Consider the following 12480-nt stretch of genomic DNA (forward strand, 5'->3'; position numbering starts at 1 on the left):
TCGCTTTGGATAAGCGTAGGCTAAATGAGATGTAATGTAAAATATATTTAAAATTAGCATCCATTCAAAAATCCTTAGTATCATGTATTATATATCCTTAGTAAACAATAGTTAATTAATAATCAATAAAAAGTTCATGAACTTAATTGTATATTAAGTAGGCTATTTAAAGTAATTATCCTTAAAAACTGCATCCCTCCCATATCAGGATGGTTTGACAACACCTGTCGTCACCTGCCAATCACTGGCCCCTTGAAAACTTAAACAATGGAGTCGTGGTTGAAGCGTAGCGGCAATGCTGCTGAAAACACAGAGAGTCGAGTGCCAAAGAAGGCGAAACCAGAGACGGCAAAATTCCGTCAGTTTTCAGACGACTATGTTTTGATTGGATTTACCTCCACGAGTTGCAACCCACCCAAGCTAACAGTAGCATGAAGCCAGCGCACCTTGAGCGGCATCTCAAGACCAAACACGCTAATCATGCTGGTAAGCCCCCTGAGTTTTTTAAGAGGAAACTTTCTGAATTCAGGTCATCTCAAGACACAATGCGTAAAGTCTCCATGACATCAGTCAAAGCCTGGAGGCCTCTTATGCGGTCTCATTGCTCATAGCTAAAGTAAAAAAAAACTTCACTGTAGCCGAAGACCTGCTCCTTCCAGCCGCTGTTGTGCTGGCGGAGACAATGCTGGACAAAAACGCAGCGGAGAAATTTAAGACTGTGCCTTTGTCGAATGACTGTGTGCCGCAGAGTAGATGCAATGGGAACAGACATTGTCGAGCAAGTTGTGGCAAAAATTAGCAAGTGTTTTTCACTCCAGCTGGATGAATCCACAGATGTCAACTAGTTGCTTTTGTGAGATACATCAATTTTGACGACATTTATGAGCACATACTTTTTTCCAAACCATTGGAGGGAAAAACAAGAAGAGAGGACATTTTTGATGTTGTCAACACCACCTTCTGTGAAAACGGCATGAACTGGAAATCCTGCAGCAGCATTTCCACGGACGCAGCGGCATCTATGACGGGCAGAGCGAAAGGACTCAAGTCATTAAAACCGAAAACCCTGACGTGAAGTGGACTCACTGTGTTATACACAGGGAAGCATTGGCATGCAAGAAAATGAGCCCTGTGCTACATGATGTTTTGAACGGCAGCATCAAAGTGATCAACTTCATAAAGTCAAGGCCACGCAATGCACGCCTGTTTCGCCGCCTCTGTGAACACATGGGAGCTGAACACACAACTGCTGCTGCACACAGAGGTGCGCTGGCTCTCTCAAGGGAGAATACTCAACTGGCTGTTGGAATTACGATCTGAAGTACAGGTCTTTCTGATCGAGCACAGATCTCCCCATGCCACCTTGTTCCAGGACACAGACTGGCTTGCAAAGCTGTGCTATCTGAACAAACTGAATGTGTCTCTGCAGGGCAAGGACACCAGCATGTTAAACCTATATGACAAGGTGGGTGGGTTCCTGAAGAAAGCAGAGCTGTGGAGAAGGTCCTCTGCACAGGGGGAGTTCACCTGCTTTCCTCAGTTGGAGGATTTTCTCTCTAGTGGGGATGTGGACAAAGTTCCAGTCAAGTCGGTCAGAGTGGGACATTTGACCAACTTGATTCAAGATTGTCATTCCTACTTACCTGACGTGGAGGAGAAATCTGCAGAGCTGGATTGGGTGAGAAACCCAACCGTGGCCTCCAGATGAAGTTTGCAACAACCACACTCACACAGTTTTGGGTGTGTGAAGCAGGAGCACCCTGACCTGGGACAGAAAGCTTTGGAGCAGCTACTACCGTTTGCCTCCACATATTTATGTGAGGCCTCCTTCTCTGCAATGACTTTTATCAAAACGAAGCAAAGAAACAGACTGTGCCTGGAGAAGAGCTTGATCACAGCAGTCGCCTCCATGCCACCAAGACTGAAGTTTATCAGTGAAGCACAAACACAAGTTTCTCACTAAAATGTAAGTGCAAAAGCACGCTTCAGTTTCTATTGTTCAATAAATTGATGGCACAGCGTTGTGTATTCTTTCTTTTTTTAACCAGAAATGATTTGCGCTGGTTAGGGGGTACTTGGCTGAAAACATTTTTCACAGGGGGTACAAAAGGTTGAGAACCACTAGTCTAAACTATGTGCATTTCAACATCCAGCGTCTGACTAACATGACTCGAGACGCCTTAGAGGGAGTGCATGGACAGTTGTCTGCCAACTCTCTGATGACTGAACAGGATGGCACTTGATATGTTGTTAGCAGAGAAAGGAGGAGTCTGCTCGATGTTTGGCCAAAGTTGTTGCACCTTCATTCCAAATAACACAGCCCCAGATGGATCTTTCACTAAGGCCTTAGATGATTTTTTTAGAGAGATTTCCACACTGTTAAATAAGTCACACACACATAGTTATGAACTGATATAGCCCATTCTTGTAGCTTTATATTATTGTTTAGTGTAACAGGTCTGTGTTACTCCCCCCCCCTAGCACAGAGACACTGGAGACTCGAACTGGTTAGGGTTTTTTATTATTTGGGAGACAGATGCGGTCCCTGTCGTGCTCTTGGCCTCGCCTCTGAGCGCCCTCCTGTGACCGACTCCCTGCTCCAGTCACGGCAACGTCCATCACCCGTCTCCTTCCGTCCTACTGCCATTTAATAGAGAGCAAATCATCATTAGACCCAGCTGAGGCCAATTAGGCCTCCACCTGGTACCATTCCCTGAGCGCACTCCCCCAATTCCCCTGAATGAGCCTAACCACGCCTCGCCACCACATTTAGTTTACATAATAAATTATGGAAAAAAAGGGATTGATAATATAAATGCTTATATATTGTTATAATGTTATGCTTTTGTCAGGTTACTCAAGTTCGGAATAACATAGCAAATTTGTGTCTGGGAATGTCTGGGTATCTGCTTCTCAAGAATAGATACGCGTCTTGTCTCACAACACTCTGATTAGAAGTGACGGAATCTGTGTATGTATGTAAGGGCCGGCCCTTACATACACCAGACTTCTGGTTCGAGAGGAAGAGTTCTTGTGATTCCCCTGTGATTGCAATCGCAGCGCTTGTACTTTGCATGTGATCAGAGAATAAATCTACCAGAACGGGAGAAGTTGTTGGCTGAATTCTTCCGAAGGCTCTACCAGGCATCTAATTTTGACACATGCTTACACAAGGGAGGGGGGGAGTCAGGTCTCTGACCTTGTAATTTAGCTAAAAAGTTACATGGTGTATGTTAGGCTAACGTTCGCTAGCCATCGTAAGTCAAGTGAGACAAGTAGTGTAGTAGACAGATTGCTAGCGAGTTAGTGAGTGTTGACAGTTGTGAGATTGTTGAGTCATCTTAGCTATAATCATTGCACCACTAGCTAACGTTAGCTAACTTAACGTGTGCGCACACAGCTGTCTGTGAAGCTGAACACACCTCTACCTGCCTCAGCGTCCTGTGAAAGGCTATTTAGCATCGCAGGACGAGTCTTCAGACCAAAAAGTTATTTTGAAGATGAACAGGACATTTGTCAGTTTCAAGTAATGACTGGGTTGTTACTTTCGGTGCTGCTTTAGTGTTGATCATGTTTTGATATTTGAGTCATTTTGTGGATGATCAGATTGAGTTATGATGGAAGTAGTCGCCCGATTGCAGATTCAGCTTGAGCCAAACCTTTGCCTATTGTGTTCAAATCAGGCCCAGAGTAGTTTACAAGGCAGTCTCAAAACACTGACCTGATGCATCATTGATATTTTTTGCTGAACACAATATTATGCATTTGCCCTCTACATCCTCTTGTCGGAATGGGCATACTTATAAACGCACTGTTACAATTCCTTCATAGTGTCCTATTGCTTTTCGGAGAATTCTGATGATAAGTTCATAGTAGATGCAAAAGTATACGTATGCACAATATATTATGTTGAACATTGTTGCTCCTGGATGGATCACAGCCAACCCAATTATTTTCAACACAACTCCTTGTCCTTGGTCATGGTAGCCACAGCACTTAAAAGAATAAACTTCATAATTCTCAAGATTCTGACCCTTTGCTTTTTATTAACATCATTTAGTTGTAGTTTTACTTTCAATACTTAAGTACATTTAATTTTCCAGACATGAATCTCACAATTAAAATTGACCCGGAATGTGTATAACCTCAGTGGCCGGGGAGAACACTCGATTATCACGGCTTGCTCAAAAATGGTGCTGCAGAGTGGCACGCATGCAGGAATTTATGAAACAGATTACAGTCAGGAGGATCCTGAGAGGAGCTCCAAAAATAGGAATTCTGCTCTGGATGTCCAAATACCCGCTGACATCAGAGAGCCTTGGAAAAACAGGGCGCAAGTGGCAGGAGGTTGAGGGACTGGAGTCCTAAATCCACAGCAGAAACAGTCACTTTGGTTTTTGGGTTTGCAGATAGTTATGAGAGGACACGTCATGTCACGTTATTGCTGACTTTTAGCCTGCGTGCAAGAATGATTTTTCTCAGAGACAAAGACAAAGACCATTTGAATCATACAGAAGAGAACAGTGAGGACAGACAGGCTGGCCTGCAGAACTGCTGAGTGTGAGCGTAATGTATGCCAAAGTGAATGGACTCAGTCAGGATCACAGAGTGCTCCAGGATGCAGGCTAAGACTTTCCCTTGGCCCTGAGTCAGACCAAACACCTTCCAATGACTCCCACACACTGCTCTAGGCTGTCTCTACCTGGCCTTGTGCGCGCGCTCGCTTGCACACACGCTTGCACGCACGCTTGCACGCACGCTTGCACGCATGCTTGCACGCATGCTTGCACGCATGCTTGCACGCACGCTTAATCTGTTTGGGCAGACATAAATGCCACAGCTAAAGATGGATTTAATTCCAAATCCCTATAGGCTATTTAAAGGAAAAAACACATTCACTCACCCTGTATTCAATAAATACCTAATACCTGTATTCAGTGGCGTCGTTAGGCCCATTTTAGGGAGGCCAAAATGTTCTTCAGCCCCCCCAAATAATTTGGCATTATTGCCTTTAAAAGTTTAAAAAAAAATGTTTATGTTATGTCATTAAATTAAACTATTGTTTCTGACATGGACACGTTATTTATAACTCTAACATGCTACATATGTGCATGCTTTCTGGTTTGTATGTTTTCTCCCCCTTCAAATTACAATCCAATTGGCCATCATCATATTTAACAATATAATCCCCGGGCACTCGGACCTTAGGGAGGCTGCTGCGCTGGCTTTCTCCCTCTGCCAAGTAACGTCACTCGTGAACGACAGTCAGGAGTTTAGCTCAAAGTCAATGATGCACAGAGTGACCTGTAAGTCCAGGTAGTTACAGAATGTGTCTGTCTGTAGTAGTTAACGAGTGTTACCTGCTTACATTCAGGTTTACCTGTAAGTCCAGGTAGTTACAGAATGTGTCTGTCTGTAGTTGTTAACGAGTGTTACCTGCTTACATTCAGGTTTACCTGTAAGTCCAGGTAGTTACAGAATGTGTCTGTCTGTAGTAGTTAACGAGTGTTACCTGCTTACATTCAGGTTTACCTGTAAATCCAGGTAGTTACAGAATGTGGCTGTCTGTAGTTCTTAACGAGTGTTACCCGCTTACATTCAGGTTTACTTGAGGCAAATGAAAGGGAAGTTAGAAACTGTCTCCATTGAGCGAGAGTGAACGAGCGAATTCGAAATACAAGAAATAACTATCGTCATCTCTCTATTCTTTGCATTAATATAGATTATTATAATGTTTTTTTCCATTGAATGGTATATTTGACACTGAACTAGTTCATCTTTATCTCAGTGATAGTGTCCAAATGAGCATAAAATATCACTAAGACCCTTAAATTATATATATATATATATATAACACTGAACAAACACTTTTCCAAGAAGTTCCAGGTAGGCTCTATGTATCAAACTAAAAATACTATATACAGGTTGTTTCCTCATCCTGGTGATCGACACATCTGGTGATGCTGTTGAATGTGCATTACATTACATTACATGTCATTTAGCTGACGCTTCCAAAGCGACTTACAATAAGTGCATTAAACCATGAGTCCAAACTCAGAACAACAAGAATCAAGCAAGTACAATTTCTTCAATAAAGTTAAACTACAAAGTACTATCCGTAAGTGCCAATTAAGTGCTACTAAAGTGCTAAACAACAAAGTGATATTGGTAAGGGACATTTAAGTGCTACTACGGCATTTAAGTTCTACCTATTCAAGGTATAGTCGAAAAAAGATGTGTTTTTAGTTTGCGACGGAAGATGTAGAGACTTTCTGCTGTCCTGATGTCAATGGGGAGCTCGTTCCACCAATGAGGAGCCAGCACAGCAAACAGTCGTGATTTTGTTGAGTGTTTAGCTCGTAGTGACGGAGCTACGAGCCGATTGGCAGAAGCCGAGCGAAGTGAACGAGCTGGGGTGTACGGTTTGACCTGGATGTAGACCCGACCCGATCTGTTCGCAGCACGGTACGCAAGTACCAATGTTTTGAAGCGGATGCGGGCGGCCACCGGTAACCAGTGAAGGTCGCGGAGGAGCGGAGTAGTGTGGGTAAATTTCGGTAGGTTGAAGACCAGTCGAGCAGCTGCATTCTGGATGAGCTGTAGAGGTCGAATGGCATTAGCAGGTAGACCTGCCAAGAGGGAGTTGCAATAGTCCAGCCGAGAGATGACCAGAGCCTGGACCAGAACCTGTGCCGCCTTCTGAGTGAGAAGGGGTCGTATCCTCCTGATGTTGTACAGCATGTACCTACAGGAGCGTGTTATTGCGGTAATGTTGGCAGTCAGGGAGAGTTGACTGTCGAGCGTCACTCCGAGGTTCCTGGCAGTCGGAGTCGGAACCAGCATTGAGTTGTTGAAGTTAATAGTTAGGTCGTGGGTGGGAGAGCATTTTCCTGGAAGGAGGAGAAGTTCAGTCTTGTCCGGGTTAATTTTCAGGTGGTGAACGGACATCCACTGAGAGATGTCGGTCAGACAGGCAGAGATTCGTGCTACTACCCGTGTTTCAGATTGGGGAAACAAGAGGATCAGTTGGGTGTCGTCAGCATAGCTGTGGTAGGTGAAGCCGTGCGAGCGAATGACGGAGCCAAGAGAGTTGGTGTACAGAGAGAAGAGAAGAGGACCAAGGACTGAACCCTGAGGGACCCCAGTAGTCAGAGGACAAGGCTCAGACACAGATCCTCTCCAGGTTACCCGGTAAGAGCGGTCGGTGAGGTAGGATGAGAAGAGTGAGAGCGCGGTGCCTGAGATACCAGGTCCTGGAGGGAGGACATGAGGATCTGGTGGTTCACTGTGTCAAAGACAGCGGAAAGGTCTAGAAGGATGAGGACAGAGGAGAGAGAGGCTGCTCTAGCAGTGTGAAGCTGCTCAGAGACAGCAAGGAGGGCAGTCTCTGTTGAGTGGCCTGTCTTGAATCCAGACTGGTGGGGGTCTAGAAGGTTGTTACAGTGAAGAAAGGAGGAGACTTGGTTAAAGATAGCTCGCTCTAGAGTTTTGGAAAGGAAGGGGAGGAGAGAGACAGGTCTGTAGTTGTTGACTTCAGATGGGTCGAGAGTGGGTTTCTTCAGGAGAGGGTTGACTCTTGCCTCCTTCAGAGTTAGGGAAACAGCCGGTTGAGAGGGAGGTGTTAATAAGATGGGTGAGAAAGGGAAGAAGGTCCGGAGCAATGGACTGGAGAATGTGAGAAGGGATGGGGTTAAGGGGGCAGGTGGTTGGGCGGGCAGAGGTTACCAAGTAAGAACTTGATTGGGAGACAGGGGGATAAAAGAGGAAAACAAGGGGGAAGAAGGTGAAGTTACTGGAGGTGTAGTTATGGAAGATGGATTAGTAAATGAAGAGCGTATGTCGTTTATCTTTTTTGTAAAGTAGTCAACAAAGTGGCTTGGTAGAAGGGTGGAGGGAGGGGGGGGGACCAGGGGGGTCAAGGAGGTTGGAAAAAATTGAGAAGAGCTTTTTAGGGTTAGATAAAGAGGATTCGATTCTGGATTGATAGAACAGACTTTTGGCTGCAGAGATGGACGCAGAGAAGGAGGAGAGAAGAGATTGATAGGCAAGCAGGTCGCTGGCGTGTTTGGATTTTCGCCATTTCCTTTCCGCTGCTCGCATAGTGGCTCTCTCGGCGCGCACCGGTTCGGATAGCCACGGAGCCCGAGAGGACTTGCGGACCTTTCGAGTCGTAAGAGGGCAGAGAGAATCAAGACAGGACGACAGCGTAGAGAGAAGAGTGTCAGTGGCGAAGTTAGGCTGCATAAGTGCAAAGGAATCAGTTGAGGGGAGGGCTGACAGAACAGAGGAGGCCAGAGAGGAGGGTGAGAGGGTGCAGATGTTGCGACGGACAGGTGCAGAATCCGTTGTGGGAGGGTTGTTAGTTCCAAAGAGTGGGAGAGAGTAAGAGATGAAGAAATGGTCAGAAACATGAAGTGGAGTTACAGTGAGGTTAGATGTAGAGCAGTTTCTGGTGAAAATATAGTCAAGGTGGTTGCCAGCTTTGTGAGTAGGAGGGGAAGGACTGAGAGAGAGAGCAAAGGAAGACAGTAAGAGTAGCAGGTCCGATGACTTCTCAGTCTGGATGTTAAAGTCACCCAGAAGGATGAGCGGGGGGCCATTTTCTGGGAAGTTTGATAGGAGGACATCTAGTTCTTCCAAGAAGTCTCCAAAGGAACCAGGAGGACGGTAGAGAACGACAATAGTTAGATGAACCGGATGAGTAACCGTCACTGCATGAAACTCAAAAGACTTCTTCCCTGACGCTTCAGCTGACGCTACAGGCCCCAACCTGGTTATACACCCGAGTTGGCGGTAATTGGTTACAGCTGTGTCGAGCCCGCCCACAGGTCGTTGAAGGAATTGCCCACTCAGTGATCGATACTGGTAAGCAGGGGATCCTTGCTACCAGTGAAGTCTCAGTTTGCTAGAATGTGAAAGACATCCAACATTAACATGTTGGATGTCTTTTACTTCACATCCCTTACATCGGTGGGGCTACGCTGCCACGCTTTACTTGTCTAATGCACATTTATTTATACTTATTTTTACGGGACTTCTTGGTACCAATGACTTGACTGAGCCCCGTCCCCCACTGCTACTCTGGGAAGCTGCCAGAGCTAGGTTATCATGGAGCCACACTGTCACTAGCTGACCTCACTGTTTCACAGAATTTAACATGACAAGCTCCAAATCCACTAAACCAGTCCAAATATGTGTTCAACACAGTGCAAGTAGCCAGCTGTTCAAGAGCACTCTGGACCAGACTTCATGCTACAGACATCTAGTTAGTCTGAGACATTACTTGATAGAACAAGTACATCAGGACCCTTTATTGCAGCCTTGCATGGTAATATATTGAACACTGTTCTCTCACCTTGGATCTTGACCTGGTTAGAAGTGCAGGTAGGGCAGGGCAACAGGGCGAACTCTTCAGCCTGGTGCATGGAGTAGTCGGTACTGGCCACGACTATCCGATCCCGGGACCTCCAGTTCTCTGGTTGGTCGGCCAGCTCCAGGATGCTGCTGTTGGACAACATATCGATGGAAATGGAGGCCTGCGGACGAACTACAGAGGTAGACGGTGAAAGTTGATTTAATGTTGATGCAATGATTTAACAGCATTTGTATACGTTTTAAGCCGTTTTTAATGAGTGAAGGCATGATTCACCCTGGACAGGTCGATAGACTATCGCAGGGCTCACACAGACAACCATTCACACATCTCCCCCTAAAGATCCCCTTTCCCCCTTAAAAATACTTAACCTGTCTACCTAGGTGTCTTAGGGTCGATCCATGTTAAATAAGCATTGAAAAAATAAATATCATGCAGATCTTCATCCACACACTGTTCCCACAAACATACACACAGACAGACACTGACAGGAAGTCATGAATGTACCCAGTTTTCCACAGAGGAAGCGAACCCTGTAGTTGTGACAGAGTCCGTGAGCCTGGTCCTTGTTGAGGCAGACAAAGCCATATTCCTTGTCATTCTTGTGGATCACATCTTGAGTCTGGTTGGCTGGTATGCCATCATGGGTTTCAGCCTGTATAACGGACAAATGACAGACAACTATTAATGGAGGGTACTATTTGCAAAAACACCAAAACATTATTGTTACATTTTGTAACAAGACCAATGTAGGTGACAGCATTCCTCAAGATTAAAGGAACATTTCCAAATGTTGTGTCAATACTCTTGTGTTTAGCTTGAGAGAGACAGAATTTCCAGTTGGTGCAGCAGTAAAATAAGTTAACTATTTAAATCTTCTGACAGGGTTTCAGAATGTATTCCATCTGTTCTATGTAAAACAGATTATATGAGTATACAATAAAAATATGTGGATTATATTGAACATCCCCTTTGTGAAGATGTCCTGTAAGTGATCAGAGGGCTGCTTTTCTGACTGTTCCAACTAGTACAATCCCAGTCATAAGAATGAAAATAAAACGATCTCAGTGGCTGCACTCATTGGGATTGGTTGTCCCTCCTCCAGGGATTGTGAAAAGCATTTTCATATATTTTATAATGTAATTTCACAAAAAGAGAACCAAGTACTATTGAATACATCTTGGAGAAAGAAAGAAAGAAATATATACAACTATGATGCTCATTCATCTCTGTACTGTATTGTGAATCTGTGAAAGCTGGAGATAACTGTTGTAGTGGTGTTGTGAATATTGGACTTTTTTTCTATTGCGTTGTCTAATGTCCGTTTGATCTCTTCTTTTGCATAAAAAAGGTGTGTTAAACACATTGTTGTTTTCCTCTGCTAGGTTTCTGTGCTGGAGCCAGCAGAACAGAGCACTGGTATACATTGTTGGCATAATTGGTACTGTAAGCAATCACCCCCTCCTCTCTACCACCTTCTGTTTCATGGATTGTGGAGGTCTGGATCGTGGTCCGTGCCTACTATGAATTATTCATACATTTCTGTCATATTCATTGAATGTTTATGTAACTCTGTAACTCTGTTCATCTGGTCACATGACATCTATTGCTTCTGTCCATCCGGGGAGAGGGATCCTCCTCTGTTGCTCTCTTGAAGGTTTATTCACTTTTTTTTCCTGTGAAAGGGTTTTTTCTATTATTTAAGAGTTTTTCCTGATCCGATGTGAGGTCAAAGGTCAGGGATGTCGTATGTGTACAGATTGTAAAGCCCTCTGAGGCAAATTTGTAATATGTGATATTGGGCTATATAAAATAAACTGAATTGAATCACTACTACTACTGCTAGCTAATTGTAGGCTGTACTGTAAGTGTGGACTGCAAGTCTTAAGTAAATCTAATTGAAATATACTGTACTTTGGAACATGTTTAAACCATGGACATTCACAAATCTCAGATGGCCTACTGACGAGACTTTCCTGTTTTTCAGAGACCTTCATTGTTTACCTTTAAAGTACAAAGCCAAACTACAGGAATGTGCAAACTTTCCACCTCAGGTACTAAGCCTCTTCACGTTTCCTTGGGATGGTCTCATAATCAGACAAATCAGAACCATAATATAAAACACATTAAAACAAAAAACACGTAGGTACCCAAAGTAGAGATCCCACAGAGGCAAACATGTAAAGTGCAAACAAAGGAACAGCAGAAATACACAGAACAATGATGACACAGGCAACCTAGGGAGGAAATGGCAGGCCCTAATTAACACAATAATTGCAGCAACATACTACATGGTAAAAGACAGAAACTAAAAGATTAGAACATTCCTGGAGATAATTGTATACCAACAATATTATTTATTAGACGGCTGAAACATGAGAGCATAAAGGACAGATTGTAAGGGAGCAAATTATTATGATGAAATTATACTGTTACCAAGCAGCCGTGAAAAGGAGCTGCTGCAGCCTACAGTAGCTATTTTGTATGGTTATGTTAGGGTGTTGGAGGTGGTGGGGCAGACCTGGCACTAATGTTTATCTTCATGGAAGACTAACAGCTGCTGCTCTATGGTGCCAGGCTGGATCCAAATCCACTGGCTGCTGCAATTACATGTCCCAGCAGCACAGTAATGGCAGGTTGGCTCGGTAGACTTGATAAGACAGATTTACCATCAACAACACTGAACTCAGGAGCAGCTGGAGCTCAACATTTGAGTTGCTATGAGTTTAAAGATACAATGCTTCAGGTTTTACAGAAAAAAAGAAACATTATATTATTTATGTTTGTTACTTGTTCTGCAATACAGTGGTGGAGTCTGCCGTTGCTGTCAGGTCAGGTCAGGTATGGGGCCATGCACCAAGGCAGCGCGTTGCTGCGTCCACCTTCCGGGGTCTCCGTATGGCCATCCTCCAGGCGGACACTCGTCCCAGCCCCATCCCACTGAAGTAACGATCAACCTGACGAAGCCACGAGGCACATGGGCGACCCCTAGGTCTCCTCCACCCAACAGGGTTTCTCAAAGAGAGAATCCTGTGGGCCGGGTCAGCCTCAGGGAATCGTGCCACATGCCCGTAGTGCGGCAGCTGGCGCTCCCGTATAATGCAGGT

The 12480-nt window shown here is 44.6% G+C and overlaps 1 protein-coding gene across 1 annotated transcript in view; it reads right to left on the reverse strand.

Moving 5' to 3' along the window:
* cemip (cell migration inducing hyaluronidase 1) overlaps nucleotides 1-12480 on the reverse strand; it is a 133924-nt gene that overhangs the window by 39402 nt on the left and 82042 nt on the right. Inside the window, exons 10-11 of the mRNA XM_034525649.1 lie at nucleotides 9881-10028; nucleotides 9356-9547 (exon numbers count right to left, since the gene is read on the reverse strand). Coding sequence (XP_034381540.1) covers nucleotides 9356-9547; nucleotides 9881-10028 — 340 coding nt within the window. The remainder of the gene's footprint in view (nucleotides 1-9355; nucleotides 9548-9880; nucleotides 10029-12480) is intronic.

The sequence above is a fragment of the Cyclopterus lumpus genome, chromosome 3, assembly GCF_009769545.1.
Source record: "Cyclopterus lumpus isolate fCycLum1 chromosome 3, fCycLum1.pri, whole genome shotgun sequence".
Classification (NCBI taxonomy): Eukaryota; Metazoa; Chordata; class Actinopteri; order Perciformes; family Cyclopteridae; genus Cyclopterus; species Cyclopterus lumpus.